The sequence below is a fragment of the Phalacrocorax aristotelis genome, chromosome 16 (assembly GCF_949628215.1).
Source record: "Phalacrocorax aristotelis chromosome 16, bGulAri2.1, whole genome shotgun sequence".
In the NCBI taxonomy this organism is placed as follows: domain Eukaryota; kingdom Metazoa; phylum Chordata; class Aves; order Suliformes; family Phalacrocoracidae; genus Phalacrocorax; species Phalacrocorax aristotelis.
Genome location: NC_134291.1, coordinates 8,362,265 through 8,382,753, shown reverse-complemented (window position 1 = coordinate 8,382,753; position 20,489 = coordinate 8,362,265). Strand labels below are relative to the sequence as shown.

The 20,489-nt window shown below is 49.9% G+C and overlaps 1 protein-coding gene across 2 annotated transcripts in view; it reads right to left on the bottom strand.

The window, feature by feature from the left end:
* The window catches only part of RGS9 (regulator of G protein signaling 9), a 35,672-nt gene extending 21,902 nt beyond the window's left edge, over positions 1 to 13,770 (bottom strand). For both annotated transcript variants that reach the window (XM_075111153.1, XM_075111154.1), the window contains exons 1-7: positions 13,629 to 13,770; positions 7,060 to 7,156; positions 4,342 to 4,392; positions 4,068 to 4,174; positions 3,259 to 3,310; positions 2,146 to 2,204; positions 1,665 to 1,741 (exon numbers count right to left, since the gene is read on the bottom strand). In XM_075111153.1, the coding sequence (XP_074967254.1) occupies positions 1,665 to 1,741; positions 2,146 to 2,204; positions 3,259 to 3,310; positions 4,068 to 4,174; positions 4,342 to 4,392; positions 7,060 to 7,156; positions 13,629 to 13,691 (506 nt within the window). In that variant the 5' untranslated portion in view covers positions 13,692 to 13,770. The remainder of the gene's footprint in view (positions 1 to 1,664; positions 1,742 to 2,145; positions 2,205 to 3,258; positions 3,311 to 4,067; positions 4,175 to 4,341; positions 4,393 to 7,059; positions 7,157 to 13,628) is intronic.
* Positions 13,771 to 20,489: the final 6,719 nt, after the last annotated feature.

Below are 20,489 nucleotides of genomic sequence, written 5' to 3'. Positions count from 1 at the left end.
ATGAATTTTGCTCTGCTAAAACTAGTGGGATGAGAAAGGTGGCACACCTCCAGTCTCCCCTGCCCCACGGGTCCCAGCCTGACGCTGCGATGCTCTGATGCAGCCTCCTAACCACATCTTACCCTGCCTAATTCTGGACTGCAGGTCACGCTGTTCACATGGTCACACATGACTGTAGCTTTTGAGAAATCATCATCTTCCTGAGCTCAGCTGGGAGCAGACACATCCTCTTTTGATTAGACAGAGTTTTATGGTAACAACCCGCTACTTGTGGTCAGTCCTGCTGCCTCATGTTTATCCACCTCCGAAGTCCCCAGGCAGTAACTGAGGACTGCCACGCAGAGATACATCCCAGACATGTCTCACAGTAAAGGGGGGCATTTCTTACAGAAGTGATTTGGAAATGGGGCCAAGCAATGTTCCCAGGCACGAAAACCCAAATCACCTCTACTATTAAATAGAAGAAGCACCAGCATGGTTTGGGCTTGGACCAACTAATTCTTTCCCAGACAAGTCCTGGGCACAATTTGGGATTTAGCATGGGCAAGGGAGCATTCCCAAAACGCTGTTTGCATGTGGCCACCCTACTGTGGTTAGCAGGGTGGATGCGGGTTGTTCTGCACCAGTCTGCCCCAGCATCACCATCAAACAGCCTCAGACGTGTTTAATCTACTAGTTCAGACACAGTCTTGGTATCTAACTTTAAAACTGTATTTGGCATCTCTTAGCCGAAGTCTGACCTCAATTTACAAGAACAACAGTCTCGTGTTTAATGAGACAGTTATCTGATGAACTGTATTCTGATGACTTGGCTACTATCCCATGAAAACAGCAGAGGCAGTGTCTGCCATGCTGGGATGTAAAAAAAAGTAGAAGGAGTCCACAGAAGTAGGAAAGATCCTATCTCATGTGATCCCAGTGATCCCACCTCACGTTCACTAACTTTCCTGGGAATTTGAAGGATTGCCTAAGTATGCACTTCAGAGTTTTCTCCAGAAGTCCCTGCTGGGAACATTCCAGCTTCTTGATTCACACCATTCAGTTCAGCTGTGAGACACGTGGAAGCAGTAACTGAACCACACCAATAACAGGTCCTGAGTCCAGTAGCCTGATCCACAAACGCTCATGGACAACCCTGAGCTACAAGCAGCTGTCTGTAACAAGGGCTTGCACACTGCAGCATCAGACCTCGGCTTCTTCAGGGAGTCACATCAGGTGCAAAATCTAAGCCTCCCCTTGCACGCTTATGCATGTACAAAAACCATTTGCAGAGAGGCATGCGCATGTGTCAGAGGAAAGACACCCACCCCCGCCCGTGCCCTCAGACTACACCGATTCCATGCCTCCGGCAGACAAATGCCAGGCGGGGAGAGAAACGCAGGTGCAGCAGGCAAGGGCGAGGCTTTGCAAGCGGGCGTCCAGTCATTTGAAAACGTCTGAAATCTTTCACTCGCGAAGTGAACCAAGTTTACTTGTTAGAGGGAGGAACCGCAAGCCGAAATGAAAGGCGGGTCTGCGTCACAATCTTGAGGGGCACTTGCAAGTTATTTTAAAGCTGCAGTTTATGTTTTTAAACTGTAATTTAACTGTGTACCAAGGCAGTGAAGCTCTGCCTCCTCATACCCTCCCCGATAATGAAAATAAGGGGACACAAGTCAACTCACTTATACTGCTCTTTGGCCTGCATAATAACAAAGTCCCACTTGTAGTTTATTTTTTGATTGAGCATGTTGTAATGTTCCTGGAATAAAAATAAAAAAGCAGTTAGTGTGAAAATTCTGGACAAGGGGCCCCCGCTGCTAGGGTTTTCTTGACTATCCATAACTCAACTAGGCCACGCTGGCAACCAAACCAAGAAATCTGGATTGTTCTGAACGTAATTATGTGAATTGCAACAGTTCAAAAATACCACTGCAAGGAGAGCAATTATCCCTGCTAAAATTATCATTGACTTCAGAGTATTTTCCTGTACTGGCTACTTTTTCACTTCCAAAATTTTGGCTTTTGACCCTGCTGGAGTAACACCTCATGCAGTTGAAGAGGTGATTTTTTTTGCTGTGCTCCAGCATTAGCAGGAGCGTAACAGAGGGCTAAAGCTATAGCAAATGAGAGGCTCGCAATGGAACAAATACAACGTCTCCTTACCTTTTCGTATTCTTCTAAAATCCCTTTCCTCTTAATATTCTTCTTTGCTAGGTAAATTGCTGGGGAGGGAGAAGCAAATAAGACAGTTATACTTAGACCAACAAATCCAAGAATAATTAAAACTTTACCCACGCGACAAACACGGGAATCTTTGTCTGTTACATCTTCCCAGGCCTGAGCTCCAAGTTAACAAAAGCTCACTGAAAAAAATGAACTTAGTGCTTTCACTTGGTTGCTGATGGTTCACGAGCCAGTGCCCAGGCTGGGAGCAGCCATGCAGAACCGGCGGTGTGTGCCTTCCGCCAGCAGTCACTCCTCCTTTGGGAGCTCAGCCAGGGTTTCACGGGTCAAAGCACACTGGACCAAATCTTTAAGATGCTGAAGTTCTTCAGAGTTTGACCGCCAAGTTTTCAAATACAGGCCAATGTTTTGTTCCAAGTTCTATTAAAAACATTCCAATCTAAAACGGGCTTTTTTATTTCCCCAGATCTACAGCATAATGTAGATAAGAGCCACAGAGGGCAATCTTGGTGTAAACAAATCAGCCTGTGAACTGCACAGCCCACAGGAGCAAACCAAGCTGATCAGTCCAAATTTCATGACCAGCCCCATAATAAAAAGCATTATAAAGGCAACAAAAGATTGATGCGGAAAGAGCCATTAGGAGATACTGGGAGCCACTGTGCATTACATAAAGAATGAACTATCTCTGAATGCAGGACTTTTGATCCAAATCTACAGAAAGACAGCCTTGGCCTCAGATCCAGGAATACACTTAACTACTCAGGGAACTCTAACCTTGTGTTTAAAGTCTTCCCTACCCAGTACAGTATTTCAGATGTGTTCCAGTGCAGTGGATCTTAGTTGAACACAAGAGAAGCTTAAGCCCTTTCTCTCATCAAGGCCACCACAAGGCAGTCACACCCAGAGCGTCTCCTCAGTTCAGCATTACTGAGAATTATTCACAAAACAGATGAAAGAAAATGCAAGAGCTGGTCATTGCATGTAGACACGCAGCACAAAAAGATTAACAGCAAACACGGCGCAGGACTGTGTACACAAACACATGGGCTTGCACTACACCTCCTAAACATGTACAGTGCTATCACTTACCATAGTCCGTGTCATCAGCAGGCCAGCTCTGCGCAGGCCAGAAGTAGGGGGTCTGCAAAAAACCAAGCCTTTCGTTAGTGCACAGCAGCCCTGAACTCGTGCCGAGAGGCACACAGCACCCCCCGTGCTGGAGGGAGAGGAAAGTTCTCTGCTACACTCGGAGCCTCAGCTCTTTAGCTGCATGTCAGCTCGCATGGTCATGCAGGCCAACTACAGCAGGAGAGTCAGTCAGCAGACTGCCAATGTCAAATCCACTCCTGCTCTGCAGTCGGTTAACGTGGCCAACCTCTCACTGCTGCCCGAGCATTCAGACTGACGTGATGGAACCTGATTTGGCACCGTGTGGGAACCAGACTCCTCATTCAAAGTACAAATGAGGGTACCCTAATTTCCCATCGTAGTGGAAACAGTCCAACCACAAACCTTGATAACATCCCATTATTACTGTGCTTTTTGTGTATTCACTACTCAATCTCCTCTGATCATTCTGTTTTCAACCAGCGATTCCATTTTCTACTTTAAGACCTGGAAGGGAACATGTCTTTGGAAAAAAAGCACAGCTATTTTGAAGTTGAACAAGTACGCCAATTTAGTTGAAGGAAGTATCACAGTTTGCCTGTAAACTGTAATCTGATACACAGAACTGGGGAAACTGTCCTGTGGATCCCTCCCTCCTGCACACTGAATGATGAAGCATGGCTATACATCATGGCGTCACAGCTACCGCTCCTGGGGAATTGCCCCAGCTGCCGGTTTATAAAACTAGTGCTGCACTCCTTCTCAAGGGCTTTAGACAAGGTGCAACTCACTTGAAACCTGTACAGGCTGCCATCTGTCTTAAGGGTGAGATTCTTTGGCTCCTGAAGAGGGTAGATGTATCCATATTTGACAAACAGGTCCCCCAGGTGGAGTGCCTCTGAAAATGGAGAGGGCAGGCATTTTGATTGCACAAAACCACTGCACTGGAATTTAAAAGTGAGCTGCTACTCAGGAAAGAATTCATCTAAGAGGTTTTGGCCATGGATACCATGAAGTTTTACAACTCAAAGCTGAAAAAGCCTCAACTTTTACATTTCTACCCACCTTCTTCAGTGATCTGCAAGCGTTGGAGAATCCACTGCAATATATCATTACCTGTAAAACAAAGAAGATGCCAAGTGCTTGAAATCGGGTGTGCCAAAATCCACGGGCCAAAACAAGACCTCTCCAGTCTTCACCCCTCACTGTGCTCTGGATCTCACTGAGTGCACTCACCCCTTCTTGCAAACATGCTTTCAAATACACCACGCAAAAGAAGTGGCAATAAAATGCATTGCCGGTCTCTCACCGGCCATGCTCTCATTCAGGCTTTCCCCTGACCAAGCAGGTGTCAGTCCCCGAGAGGGAGCCCGAGGCCGGCAGTGACCTCAGGATGGCACGCTGTGAGCATGGAAAAGCACGTGTGGCCTGAGCAACACTTAAAGCTTCGTCGCTGGCTTAGAAAGGACTTAAGCAATTCAACAACTTCCATGCCAGCAAAGGTGAAGTTCCCCTTGTTTTGCACCGTCTTGTCTTGAAAAGATTCACTGCAAAGTATCTCCAGATTCACAGAGCATGGTCCTGTCTCAGTTTTAGTAAGAGACCAGCAAGTGACCGGTCCTCTTGAGCCCCTTAGCAGACAGGACTTTCAGTGCAGAAGGGATGTCTCAGTCTTAGATCCAAGTTGTAGTGGTCACAGGACTCGTCAAACGGAAAGAAGATTTCTGCATTCACAAACACGTCATCTCTCCCAGTTCTTTTGGTGGGGTGTGGCCAGTCATACCCATAGTCAGCATAAACCTCCAGCAGTTTTAGTTTTATGTTCTGGGGGCAAATATCATGAACCTCCTTCCATTTAAACAGGGCAAAAATGCACTCACTCCCTGACCAATTATTGGCCTTTTCCTCCAAGCATCCCCTAGGACTGCAGATTGAGGTATTGACCTTTCTTGACATTGCAGTGATGACTTAACTTTCTAACAGGGGCTCAGAGCTCTTATCCTACTGCCTGCTTCCTGAAATAGATGAAATTAAAGGATTATCTCATCACTCATTTCTGGACAGCTCTCTCTGTAAGCATTTTCCCCCAAAGGTGTGCATTTAACACGGAGGTTTATTTGTCTTTTCTGTTGTGAGCCATTTCACTGACATTGAATTTAACTCGTTAGCTTCCCGCACCTGAAGAGCCAAGCTCTCGTCAGTGGATCTGTGTCCACTGCTCTAATGTCTTCACCACTCCCTCACTAAACATGAATCAGCCTCTTTTGCAACACCCAGAAGCTAATCACTATATTTGCAACTTGTGCAGCACTAAACCCACCATAGTTTAGAAAGTGATGACTGCCAAGCAAAGAGACTGTAACTCCCTTGCCTATGAGAAGTTGCCTAGAATTTGACTTATGCAAGAGGGAACTTGTAGCAATTCTGGTTAAGGAACCAGGACAAAGCAGACAGCACGCAAAGAGGATGAGCGCTAACGGGCACCTTCCCTCCACATCATCTAGCCATGGACTTTTAGGAAGTGGTATTTAACATTGGTCAGACATCAAGAGAAGTACTTGTTCCTCCTGCACTTAATCTAATTGGCACGTCATCTTCAGTACAGGGGACTTTTCTGCAGTGCTGCCTTAGCTATTCCCTAACACCTAGGGGAGGCAAGGCCAGATCCTTTACAGATGCAAAGCACACCACCAAATCCAGCTGCACAATAGCTATGTAAGCCAGGATATGGTTTGTACTGTAATGCATGGAGGGTGCTGCCGAGAGCAAGCTTCAGATGACATCCAAGTTCTCCTTACCCTTTCACTGACTGACAGTACCCATGGACAAGTGACTTCATCTCACTGCCTCTGCTTCCTCATTTAAAAAAAAAAAAAACATGGGGCAAACAACACAGGGCTTATCAGGCTTTGCAAGTACAGTGGGCAAAAATTAACCGATTTGGGTAAGGTGTCTCCTGAGCTGTCTGGAGCAAGCTCACCGGTTTCAGGGGGAGTTTCCGTTCTGGATTTCAAAGTGCTGCAGAAAGACCAAAGCAGGAGGAGGAAACTTTGGTACAGTATGTGTGAATATTTATAGTGGAGGCTGCCTCACAAGAGCTTTTGTGGAGGCTTGGAGAACAGGGAAGCAGAGGTACTGATAGTGCCCTGTGAAAGGAGCTAGCAGGCACACAGGAGACTGCGATAAGAGCTGCCCGTAAGCCATATGTGACACAGCACAGCTCAGCTCCCTGTCTGTTTCTTCTTCAGCCTGCTTGAAGGAGGAAAAGCTGTCATTTAGAGGCAGTGAAGTGGGTTGAATATTCTCTTCCTGTGTACTGAAGAAAAATTATTATTAGAAGATGACATTAAAAGGGAGACTAATTGTTTGTTGTTCATTTCTGAAGTTCAGGCTGACTCCAGTCTGCCTAATTGGATTTTACTATTTATACTTATTTGTGATCCAGCCCTGCCAACAATACAACAGCTCTGGAGGCTGAAGCACCTATTCACCTGCTAAAAGAAGGCAAGGTCACTTGAATTAAACTCATGTGAGACAGCTGAAAGGACACGATTATTAATCTTTGTGTCTCTGATTCAAAGAGCTAAGAGTGAAATGAGACACGAGTGAGAATGACATAAAGTAAGCCAGTATGTCTCAAAAGATGTATGGCAAATATGTTTGGGAACGTGGGCTCCGGTACGCACCCAGGCTGCGGTAACCCTGGGGTGGCCATGGGGTCCACACACAGCTTCTCTTTGATTAACTTCCTTGGCCTGGTCCCTTCCCTGGCAAAGCTCTTACCTGCCACAGCGTGTGGGATGTTTGTGATCATCACCCTCTGCGTCTGTGTCTTGATGCCTGTATCTGGATTCTGCATCTCCATCATAAGTGCTTCAATCTGCAAAACATGGCAGGGATGGGACATGTTACAGGAGTGGACAGGAGGGAGCCCCAGGACCACCACAGCTCTGGGCAGCATCCCAGGGGGTGTGCAGTGGCGTGCCGCAGGAACGGATGCAATAGCCACAGCCATCTCCAAACCTCCCCTTTCCATCAGAGATGCCACCTCCAAACCATGTCAGCTTTCACACTGACTCACAGCGTCACTCCCTCTTACAGAAGACATGCACAGCTGGGCTTAGCAGACAAGGGACAGGATGTAACCACTCCATGACAGCCGAGCTAAAAAAAATAATAATTTAAAAAAAAAAAAATCTCTGCTACCAATAAATGTTCTCCCCTGGCTCAGTGGCCTATTGGCTGGGGCAGTAAGAAAGAAAAAAGGGAGAGGAAATAAAATCTGTGCTTCTACTGCGCAAACAGCCCAGCTGTGCACAGACTTGTAGATATTGCACCACGCACAAAGAAAATAAGCAATATTTTGGCTGAAGACCAAACAGCAAAGGTTCTGTTCCTGGTCTGTAGATAACAACCAGACAGGACTTTAGAAGAGCAGCAGGAAAAGCGCACCGCTTTGCTCCAGGGCTGAGCAAGAAGCTCAAACCCAGGGGAGATGAGAACGGCCTGTCCTTTGAGAAAGCACAGCCACCACCCGAGCCAAGGCTTTGAAAAACTGGCCAAGGACCGATTACAGCAGGGACCAGAATTTACGTGTGGGAAAGCAGGCCGCAAACACAGAAACAGAGCCCAGCTCATAGGAAAGAGGTGTTCAAGGGACTCTGCGGCCGTTCCTGCGGACAGCTGCACCCACCCACCCACGGTCTTAGCTCTGTCTGTGGCAGCAAAACTCAGCCCCTCCGGGGACAGGGCAGAGACACACCAACCGGAGCAACGCACCCTCCTCTCTGGCAGCAGCCCCCGCCTTTGATTCCTGAGGGATGCCGATGACTCGTTTATAGTCTATAAACTCACTGCCTAAGTTTTTAACAGATCATGTTATGGAGAATGAGTTTCACCCTCAGGGCCAGACTTCTTTTATTTCTGCTTCCCAATGACCTTCTTTAGAAAATGAAGATTTCCAAAGGTATGTTCCTCCTCCTACATTTGACGTCCTGCTAGCAGCATCCTAAAAGTGCAAGAGCCTCCTGCTTGCACTCAGGGTCCTCCACTCAAGACGGGTGGGGTTAAGCACGCTCCTTATCTCCTCATTTTAGTTTATCTGAGCACCCTGAGAGCATTAGCTTTGTGCAAGATGCTCTTCTTTTTGTCTTCTGCTTCCAGAGATATTAAATCAAAACTGGTCTCTCCACACATTCATTTTGGGCGAGGCTGTAGCTTTTTAACAAGGATTACAGGATTTAATGAGTGTGACTTGATGACACTCACGCATAATGAAGGGTATTGTCTTCACAGGCACCACAGTGACTTTGGTCCTAAGTCTTGCCAAGTTCAGCGAGGATTTAAGCCTGTAGTGACAGGATGCACTCTGGGCTTGACAGTAAAAATGGATTTTTCAACTGGTTTTAAAGCCAGTGTCAAATTAATATTAAAATGGAAAAGCCTGGAAAAACTTCACACAAATATTTGCATTAATACTTATATAAAATATTTTAAAATGGCAAAACCAGACTCAAAGCGATGGAATGAGACTTTTTTAGACCTTTTAAGTGAACCCCCAATATCAGCCTCAGCACGTTCAAGGCTGGGTGTGGAGAGATGCCCGTGTAGCTGTGTGAGATGAGGCAAGGCAGGGCAGGACAGTCCAGCAGGCAGGGCACTAATTTAGGAAACTCGGATTCACTTCCCTCTAAGCAAACGTGGGTGATCTTGGGGAAGTCACCCACTCTCTCTGTAACTGCCTGTCTGCTCCACAGACAGCGCCTTGGCAGCACACGGAGATACTGGGGGTAAACACGGAGCTGCTCATCGCCACCGTACCGCAGTGCCGGCACCACCGGGCAGGTCCCACCAGGCTCAAGCAGGACCCGTTCCCTACGGGCAGTACAGCACACCCTGCCCAGCTCTGGGCTGCTGTTCGCTCCCCGGTGGGCTCCAGAGACGGGTCTTTACTAGCTGAGAGCAAGAAATTGGCTTAGAAACCCAGACAGCCTCCCAACACAGCACGTTCCCTTTCTTCAACAAGCAGAGTTCCAGAGTCTTGTTGCATTCATACTGGCCTCCCTCTTGTCGTTAGAAAAATAACATATATTAAAAAGAAACAAGTGAGATGAGCGAGGGAGCTGCTGTTGGAGGGTGCCTGCTGCTCTGGCTGCAAACCATGCACTTTGCTGATCAAAACTCAGCCTGCCTCTTCCTGTTCTCCTAAGGGAACGCTCTGCTGATGATGGGTTGCTGGCAATTAGGAGCTGCTATCAGCACCGGCCTGCTGAAGGGAGGCCAGGAGGGCTGGTTAACACACAGTAGGAACATTTGCGTACTTTGCTAAGGGCTCTAGCACATTTATCACACTCTCGGCCAAGGAAGCACTGTCTGGTTTGAATTTTGTAGAGCCAGAAGCCACTTCCTGACACTGGTTGATGGGTGGAGATGTGCACTGAGGTAAATATCAGCACGAAGAGTGCTAAAGGAGCCAGGCTCTGGGGTGAGCTCACCTCAAGCACAGAGCCACCACAAGGCACAAGCCCCACTGAGGTCTCACTTCAGATTAACTAGAATCTCTGCAAAGGTGACCTCACCCTGAAAGCCACAGAGGAGACAACAGGAAAACTGTCTGGCCCCCATCTGATTGCAAGAAGTCACCAGGTTCACTGAGTGAAAAGCAAAACTCAAACTCACAAATGATAAAAAAAAAAAAGCATCCCTGTGTTTCAGGAGCACGTGGGAAGCCTGGGGAAGGCGAGGGTCCTATCTGCAAATGATGGACGATTGATGGGGTGCCCATAGTTCTGGAGGAGGATGGATCCAGCATAGATGCTGTCCTAGAGGAGGGCAGATGACCAGTGATGGATTGCTTGGGTGAGTTACCCTGCTTGCGTTTCCCAGCCTTGTTTCTCTGAGCTTTACCCTTTGGGCACCCTCCAGCTTCCCAGGGGCAGGGCATCCACATCACAGAAGCATCAGGTGCTGAGGCCCTGACACACAACAACAAAACACTTCTGAAGTGAGAAGTTCAGCCCCTCTCAGCCTCAAATCAGACAGAGGCACCTTTGCTTCAGATGTAAGAAAGACAAATTTTCCCGGCAGGGCCCAGCTCACAGCCAAGTGTCTACTCCTGATGTTATAATTAAACATCTGCTTTCTCCATCGTGAGAATCTGCCCATTTCTAGCCCCCCTCACTGCCTGGTACTGTTTGCAAAGATCATCCCTCCCTACTCTGATTTCCAAGGTAGCAATACAGTCCTTCACCACAACTCTGGCCTCAGAAGGCTAATTCGTTTTCTAGTTCTACAACCAACAATCCTGCTTTGCATGTTCACAGATGATCAGAATAAAAGAAGAAATTTTTAAAAATCAATCACCTAAAACTTCCTGCTTTTTCTTAAAGCTGAGAGGAGGAGGCCTGTTCTCACCCAGTGCACAACGATCCCACACCCAAAGGGAGTAAGTCCGTGAATGAGGAGGGCAGGGCTGTGGCTGGCTCTTTGCTCCCACTTCCCTCACTGTGCTTTCACCTCTCCAGCCAAGCCTCCTACTTAAACCCAGACAGCAGCAAAACCTAAGCACAGTCCCGTCTGGCCAAGCACACCACCTCTCACCAGGGCTGCTCAGAGCACGTCATGCTCAGCGCAATGCTCCGCAGAAACGGGTAGTACCAGCATCCCCAGTCTGGAACAGGGAAAAAGGGAGGATGGGATGAAGCTGAGCTTGGCTTAAGGCTGAGCTCCACCCACATCCAGGGCCTCACTTAAACAGAGAGCAGGAGTCCAATGGATAGCTCCTTCCAGCAAAAACATGATTCAGATGCTCACACACCTTGAGAAATACCCAGGTAGATGAGGGCCAGCAGCTGCTGGAGTGTCTAAGCCTGGAGAATTGAAGCTGGGCTGGAGAAGGGCCTGGCCACGCTGCACATCCCAGGCCAGCCCCTCCCTGGTTGTAGAGCTGCATCAGGAGGAGCCACCAGGAACCAGAGTAAGGAGGGGGCAGAGTAAAAAGGCGAGTGGCATCCATCAGCCCTACCCACGAGGTATGAGTCACGATGCAGCTCATGTAGCAAAGAAAGGAAAAACACACAGCCCAGCAGCCACTGGAGAGCACAAGCCTGCCCTGTGCTGCGTGCTGCTTTGCCAGCTGGTGCCCTATGGAGGCCTGATCCTGGCTGCTGAGGCAGGCATGGGCACCGAGAGCTTGGGCTGATTTAAGCTCTCCCGGCGTCTGGCCGAGCACATGTAGCCCAAATCCATTTCAGAGGCTTCCTCCTATCCCGACAGACTTTTGTGCCAATATTCTTCCTACCAAGACAGTTTAGGAGGAGGAAAAAATATAATAAAACAACCTAAGCATTAGTCATGGGTATTTCATGGACTAGCAGGCATTACAGGGCCTTGGAGGGGTCTCCCTGATTCTCCCGTGGTTCAGCCATGAAGACCAAGCTCTACATGCAGCCCAAGTCATGTGGAGCAGCCTCACAGCAAGTACATGGCACTGCCCACTGCCTCCAAAGCAAAGCCCTTTCCTCTCCTCCTCTCTGATGGCAGGATTGCTGTGGTCACAAGCTGCCTGCTGGAGAACCAGCACACGGAGACGCGTTGCAGCTGTAAAGGCACAACAGGGCCAGCAGCCTGACAGCACAGCAGGCATCCCTCCGTGCAGCTGGCGCAGACCCATGGTTACAGCATATGTGCCAGCTTGAGCACAGACTTAAGCAATTAACAAAGCTTCTCTCTAGGATTTTAGCTCCTCGCAGATCTAAGCCTGCAAGGTGCTCGCTGGATGCGTGCCAAGCATCCTCAGCTCCCACCACAGGCAACCAGTAAGGTGCTCGGTATTTCAGGAGAGCTCTGAGGATGCCACCATCTGCATACAGACCACGCTGCCATGTAACAGCCAAGGCTCCATCCATGGCTTCCCCAAGGTCTGGAAAAAAACAGAGGAGGAAGGCAAGCAGAGATGAGAGCCAAAGCCTTTCTGCTGACCATCTGGGAGCTTCCTTTCCTCGTGCTAACAGGTCTCAGACTTGCAAAGCACTAGAACTACTCAAACCCTCTCACTGCTCACAGCGTGAGTGGCGCATGCTTGTAACAGCAGTTCACTGTGTTTTAACAGATCTTCCCACCTGAGGAACTCAGAGCACTTTGCAAAGACTGCTATGCTCCTACAGAGCCGCTGAAGCACAGCTGCTGGAGGTTGTTTTCTCAAAGCACACAGCTTCTCCTCTGCACCCCCGCATGCAGCTCCACGGAAAATTACTCAGTGCAGAATTTGGCCTAGAGTGTTTCCTTTGGCAGGACTCCCCAGCCAAATTTACCTTGAAAGACACAGCACCAAATAAAATACCTTCTTTACTTCCTTTAGTCTAAAAAGTACAGCGCTTGTATTGCCAGGCTTATACTGAATAGCCCCAAATTTCCCCCCTTCTCCCCCTGCAATCCTCCTCAGGTGGCGGGCGTTGCAGGAGGGCTAACTACGACTCAGGCAGTAACTGGCTGGCTGTACTTGTCACTGGAAATCCAGCTAATTCCCCTCAACAGGATAAGCCACAGGCAGGAGATGTGGGTGGGAGAAAAGCTAGCTTAACACTCTGCTTTCTAAAATCTGCAGATACCAGTTATACTAAAACTGGCTACACTTCTGAATGAACGCTACAGAAAAAAACCCCACCAAATGCTTTACAAAATTACACACCACATCCAAAACTGTAGGCACGCATCTTCCCACTCTTTCAACTGTTTTTGTTCACAAATACGCTTGTTTCTGACAAAGCGGAAAGAGACAGAGAGCAGACTGTTGGCCATGATACATCCTCTGAAAGCAGACATCAGGTGAAGGCTCTGGGAACGTGTGTGCTGGACGGACCGTGGCCCAGAGCTGAACTGAGCGGCCGGTGCCGCAGATGATGGTTTTTCCCCTGGGGAATGACACAGTTTTGAGGGTCTTTGGGAAAAGAGATGGCAGAGAAAGAAAAGGTGTCAGGAGAATAATTCAGCTGACGCTAAGCTACAAAAATAAACAGAATTAGTTTTATTTCCTCCGTGACTTCGGCACACATAGCCCCTCAGCCCCCCACCCTGAACCTCGGAGCCAGCTGGGACCCACGGGGCTCCGCAACAGGTCGCAGCCTCAGACCCCCAGGGGTGCTGCCACCCACCGGACCCCACACCCCCAGAGGAGCCCCGGAGAGCCGCGGCCGGGCAGGATGCTGTGAACACGCAGCCCCCCACCCAGAGCACCCATCAGCCCTGCCTCGGGCACCGCATCCCACCGCCCCGCCCGGACACCGCCCCGACGTGCCCGCCGGCACTGATGCCCAGAGCGGCGTGGCTGTCTCCCGGCGTTGCTCAGCCCTCACCTTTTTCAGGAAGGCCATCCGCGGCCGGTGGCGCTGCCCCTGGTCGAGCCGTGTGACCGTCATGGTGCCGCGCCGAGCAGCGGAACGGGCTGGCGGAGCGGCGGCCCCGACCGGGCGCACCTGGCTGCGGCCGCCCGCCGCCCCCGCCTCTCCCGGCAGGGGGCGGCGCCAGCGCTGCGCGCCGCGGCCAATCAGCACCCGCCGTCCCACGCTCATTTACATGAAGGCGCGGGGCAGCGCGGCTGCCGCCTCGGGGCGCTAGTGGGAGCCGGCCGGGGCCGGGGCCGGGGCCGGGGCCGGGGCCGGGGCCGGGGCCGGGGCCGGGGCCGGGGCCGGGGCCGGGGCCGGGGCCGGGGCCGGGGCCGGGGCCGGGGCCGGGGCCGGGGCCGGGGCCGGGGCCGGGGCCGGGGCCGGGGCCGGGGCCGGGGCCGGGGCCGGGGCCGGGGCCGGGGCCGGGGCCGGGGCCGGGGCCGGGGCCGGGGCCGCCTGCTTCTCATGGAGTCATAGAATGTCCTGAGCTGGAAGGGACCTGCAAGGGTCATCAAGTCCAACTCCTGTCCCTGCACAGAACAACCCCAAATTCACACCATGTCTCTGAGGGCCTTGTCCAAGTGCTTCTTGAATATCGCCAGGCTGGTGCCGTGATGCTTCCCTGGGGAGCCTGTTCCAGGGCTCCACCACCCTCTGGGGGAAGAACCTTTTCCTAATACCCAGCCTAACCCTCCCCGGCACATCTCCCTGCCATTCCCTCGGGTCCTGGCATTGGTCACCAGAGAAAAAGAGATCAGCACCTGCCCCTCCTCCTCCTCTCGTGAGGAAGCTGCAGAGCTGCCCTCAGCCTCCTCTGTTCCAGGCTGAACAAAACAAGGGACTTTAGCTGCTTGTCGTACAGTTTCCCCTCTAAACCCTTCACCAACTCCATGGCCCTCCTCTGGACACTCTCCAGTACCTTTATATCCTTAATGTCCTGCGGCGCCCAAACCTGCACCCAGCACTCGAGGCGAGGCCGCACCAGCGCAGAGTGGGACAATCCCTGCCCTTTACATGCTGCAATGCAGGGCTTGGTGCACCCCAGGGCACAGCTGGCCCTCACAGTTGGTCCTCACAAAGGGAGGGTGTTTGTGCAGAGCAGGTGGCATTAGGGAGGGGGAGGCAGGGGCTGGTGAAGCCCTCACTCACAGCTCCCCTCCAGAGAGAGAAGGATCCCTCCCCAAAACACTCCTAGCCTGGAGCCAGGGTACAACAAGGGCACCTAAGACCAAGCTGTTGTGACTGAGCGTTGTGCATGTGCAAGAGGTAAGCAGTGCTTCAAGCACCTGCTTCTTGAATGCCACCAGCCTTGGTCAGCTCAGCTCAGCTGCGGATGCAGGAGCCAGCCAGGCAGTTCCTGGGGAGTCACTGCCTTTGCTATGTGGGGAAATAGTGACTAACGGTGACCAGAGGAAGACTGTGGGGTTGCAGAGTTCTTCCTCACAACTGAGTTGTCTCATGCCAGTGGCTGGGAGAACAGTACCTGACCAGCAGCACTGGAAACCAAGAGCTCTGTTTCTCTGGTTTCATCAGGCAACAGTGGAATTTGCTCCTTCCACCCAGGGCTGGGCCCGCCAGCACAGCCGGCAGGCGGAGAGGGCTGGGTCCTCACACAGAACCTGATTGTGCCAAGGCTCATATGAGGCATTCCCAGGAATTCCTGTCAGCCATGTGGGCACGTCACCTTTTGCACATTGCAGACCTACACGTGCGGTGTGCCTAACTCCCTGCACGCCGAGAACAAGCACCCACGGGGGCGTGTGCTCACCCCTCAGTGTGCACGGGGTGCAGTGGGTACGCGCACTGAGCAGGCACTCAGACCACGCTCTCCAGGAGCAGCAGGTCCCACCCAATGCTGCCAGCATGTTCCCATGCGTCCCACGGACACGCGGGCACAGGTCATGCAGGCACATTTACACGCTCCATCTGCGTGCACATCGCACACTACATATCCATGTGTCCAAGCCCATGCTTCCCACACACGTGGGTAGCTGTTTCTCGGGCCAGTGCCTTCCCCACCACAGTGTTTGACTGTTCTGATGTTACGATCTGTGGTTCACACGCTTGAGGAAAGCACGTTGGCTCTGAGCTCAGAGCAGGGTGCTTTTTCCATTCATAGTAATACCCTGAAGGCATGGGCTGCTCTCCCAGTTGCTTTACTGCCCTCATGGAAGTGTTTTATCTTTATTCTGCTCTTACATAGTATCTGTGCAAGCTGGTGCTTTGGAAGGTCTTTCTCGTGTGTCTGCTTGGAGTCATTCCCATGTGAAATCCACCTGTGAGTCACAGCAGCTGCCAAATAACAGACACTCCTTACTTTCCAGAAGGCTTTTCCAACCTTCTCTGCTCTGTGCTGTGAGGAGACCTAACGGTTATGAGTAACCTCTGTCATTCCACATGCTGGTATCAAAGTTATTGTACTGCATGCTTCAAGGCATCAGCTGGTGGCCAAAAGGACAGGAGGAGAGCTCTTCACACGTTTGCAGTCTCTCATAATTCAAATTTCACAGTGCTGTGTGGTTCTTCAAAACACAGCTTGGATCCCGGTGGCCCTCCAAAACTGCCAAGGTGATGGAAACTCCGGTAGCACAGATGGTCTTGGAGGCAAAGAGTAGGAGGGAGAGAATCCAGAGTGGGCTCAGAGGAAGCAAAGGAAAGGACAGGGTAGGCATGCAGGCATTTTGATGATGCTAGCTAACAAAAGTGATTCCATCTCTGAGAGAGACAGATACTGGCAGGAGAATGGGATGTCTATACATGTAAGTAATTCTTTTGGACATAATATCAGGGTAGGTAGCACTCAAAAAGATGTAGCTCCATTTCTTGGTTTGGTAGGCAAACTGGGAAAACTTGTTACAAACTACAAACGGTTCCTCTGAACAGCTCTTTTTGTTCCCTTTCCCTCTTCCCTCTTCCCTGGGTGGTAGAAGGACTCAGAAGTACTCCCAGGTGAGGTGTAAACACTGGCCTAAGTAAAGGATCAAGCACCACCAACTCCATGTGCCCCACATACTTAAAGGAACAAAACTGGCCATTTCGCCCCAAAATACTGACTTTAACAGTTCCACAGGGGGATTTTGGTGTCTTATTAATTAGAAACATTTGAAAACTGGGTCTGCAAATGAATTCAGAAAGAACAAAATTTCCTGGCAGGAGATCCAGGAGATATAGCTCTGAAGAGCTTGAGCTGAGGTGTGAACTCTTCAACCTTGCTGAGCTCCAAAGCTCTTGGTAATCTTAAACCCTGCTGATCCACCCCAGGCACCCCCCTATAGATCAGGTGCGGATTTTTTTCTGTTTCTAGTCTTCTCTGACAAGCTAAAATAAAGCCTATGGGTATTTCTCTCTCCATTACAAAGCTACTTTGTGTCTTTGCTATAGAAGGTGTCCAATGTAAGTTCAGCTATGATAACATTTGTAAACGACCCAACCCACCAAACACAAGATCAGCGATGAACCGCATTTCACCCGCGGCCCAGGTGAACTACCCCAGCAGTTAATGCGCTACGGCAGACCTGCCACGTGAAGCACAAGGCATCTCAATCAGATTATACAGGCTTGTAAAGGGCAGACACTCCTGGGCCTCTAATCAGGAAACCTGCACTTGTGGAGAGCAAACAATTCTACAGTCCCTGACACAGTCTGGCCGTTTTATGTGTGAATTTGTCAGTCAACAAAGCAAGGGACTCGACCGGCGGGGGAGAGCAGCAGAGAGCACCACCAGAACCTATGCAGACTCCCTGCTGATTTCTGGCTCCACAAGTTAATCCTGGCCTTTTTGCACCCTGAATAATGACAAAAGATGTTTCCTGGGGAGCTCGCTTTACCTCCCAGTGCCTCCTTTCTACAGTAAATGCAGTGCTATTTACGTAACTGCAAGTTTAGACGGGCGTTCATACCCTGCGCAGGAGGTACATGACGCTATAGTGAAAATACACTTGTGGTCAACGCATCACGGGTCAATGGTGCAGGCCCGCGTGCTCCCCAGAGCCCACAGATCCCTCTCAGCCTGCACCTGAGGCCACAGGGTGTGTCCCGGCCAGGGAAAGGACTGCCAAGAATTAAATTTTGTCCCTCTGCTCTCCTTGTGAAGCCCCCAAAAGCTGTGATGGTTCTCAGCAGACCCACTCATAATTCTTGACAGTTTCTCTTGTGGAAAGCACTGCAGAGGGAGTCCCCCCTTTTTTTAAGATCACATTTCCTACGTGGTTGCCCCTTCTTCACACATCAGAAGTAGAATCATGCAACACAAAAGGCATGTGGTAAGTAAACTACCTTTCTATCTAAGGAAACTGAGGACGGCCCTGAGGGGAAGGAAGGGGTAACGTAAATGAAGCAACAAGAATGGTACTGCGAGCGTGGCAAGCGGAGGCTGAATTTCAGTACGCAGTTCCTTCCAGGAAGATTTCAAAGCCGTTTACCAAAAAAAAAAAAAAAAGTGCAAACTGTGGCATAGAGAGAGACATGACTCAATCTCAGGTCTCCCAGCCAGGCAATAGTTAGAGCAATATCTCCAGAGCCCATTGTCCTGCCTGGTAGGGCACGAGCACTCAAAATGAGAAGCTTCCTTAGCAGCCACATGGGAAAAGCTGTGAGCACAAATGGGCAGTGTTTGCTTCCCATCACTTCTGGACTTTCCAGGGACACGAAAGCTAAGGAAAGAAGTGGCAAAGAGGAAGGAAAAAAGCAAAATGGAGAAAGACCTTACGCACCCTGCTTTAGAGATGAAGCCTGGCTGCTGGGGCGAGAGGATGCAGCTGGGTGAACACCTGACCCAGGACTTAGCTATTTGGCTTCCCCTGCTGAGCTGGATGACGCTGAGCCCACTTCAGTGTCCTCTCTGGGGAACGCTGTCACGCTCAGCACAGGACTAGCCCTTCCTGCTCTGCAGCACGCTGAGAGCCATGCTCCTGTGCCAGAAGACTGCGAATGGCGTACCTGGGAGGTTTTGGAGGGCTTCCCCAGTCAATGGGGACGGGAAGGGGAGACAAGGGAGGATGCCGGGGACTACCCAAGATTTTGGTGATGTGGGCACCTGAATATGTGGAATGACAGTATTAGAGAATGAGGTGAGAAATTTGAGAGAGCGGAGTGGCAGCAGGCAGGAGCAGCAGGGACCTGCGCTGAGAGGGACAGCAGGAAGCAGGCGACTGGAGCGTGATGGTTACGCGGGACAGCTGGTGGGAGAGGCCAGAGCAAAGGGAGGCTTTAGCAAAGTCACGGGTAGGTGAGTGCACGGGGGAATGCGAAGTGAAAGGAGAACAAAAGACAAAGGAAAAGGCCAAAACTGAGACTACCAGGGAGACCAACGAGAAATGGAAGCCACCTTGAAAGGAAGCACAGGTAGCCCTAGGAGACGCCTGTTTGTCCTGAAGCAGCTCTGGCCTCTGGTGAGGGAAGCCCCAGGTTAGAAAGGTGATACTGCTGTTGTGAAACACAAGAAAACAGCTTTTACTCTTCATTCATTCATCATTTATTGTTGTAGTCCAGGTTTTAGGTGCATCTTGCTGCTGGCCTGGAAGGCAGGGACTCATTATGCCACCCTTGCACAAGCTTGGCTGTTTGTTATCTTCTCTGCTGCATGACTATGATTTTCTTAATCTGCTTCTACTGCTTACAGCATATGTTTTTTTGGTTATTCTTCACTGGTAGGTGTTAATTAGCTTCTCAAAAAGTAGGCAGCCAATATTGTTTCTATGTTTTGTTCTTGACCACCTTGTTTTTAAGTCTCTCCTTCACTAAGAGGCAATAAATGTTCATTTTCCCTTAGCAAGGACATTAAAATTTTTGAAGGGAAGTGCAAGTGCTGTTACCAGTTTCATCCTGCAGACAAGAAGCACAAAAGGAAAAACACTGGTAGGATTTTCATTCGCTGAAAGCTACTTAACTCCAAGATGAACTGTAGCTCAGGACTCCTCTGCATTTCTAGAGATGAGACCTGTTGTCAAGCCAGTAAAGATAACTTAGTTTTAAAACTTGGACTAGAGGTCAGGAATGACTGGCTTCCACATCTGTACCAAGACCACCAGGATGGGCTTGTTGGAAGACTATATTAATTTTATACCACATCCTGCTCTCCTATGAGAAGTGCTTTTTTTTTTTTTGTAAGGCCATACGGAATAATTAATGTGGAATTTATCTCCATGTGGGGCCATGCTCTGTCCAAGGTGTGAACACTGATACCCATCACAAATTTTGAAGGAGATCCTTCCAGGCAAAGAGGCATTTTCTTATGGTAAACTCATCTCACAGTCTTCTCTGTCACTTTTTCCTTTTTCTAACTTAAGATTATTGTTAGGAAAAAAGCAGAAAAACATTGAGAGAAAAAGTCAGCGAATATCAAAATTGAGGAGACGTAAGGAGAGACAAATATCTAAAGTAATCTTTGCATATGTAATTGTGTGTATGTGATTTCTGCACTATAAATAGCCACGTCAGGAAAGCATGACACGGACATAGGTGCTCGCAGCTGAGCTACACCTCACACGCATGTGTTCCTGCGTTTCAGTTGTGTGTGTTTTATCTCTGTCCTTATGCCTACAGAACACGGCCAACGTGCCAGTGAGCAGGTGCGTGAGACCACAGACTTGCTGATCTGACCATTATACAGACGACTTCCCTGAGTAGTTTTGAAAAATTGCATCAACAACCAAAGTAATAAAAAAGGTTACTGTAACTTTTTGCCTTTCATCTTGCAAACCACATCTTCAGTCAGGGTATTTCTGTGTAGGCAGAGGTTTCACCACCTTGCACTACGCTGGTATAATTTATGGCAAGTTAATTTTTTGCATAAATGACGAACAGAACAATTGTGCTCAGGGATGGGTCACG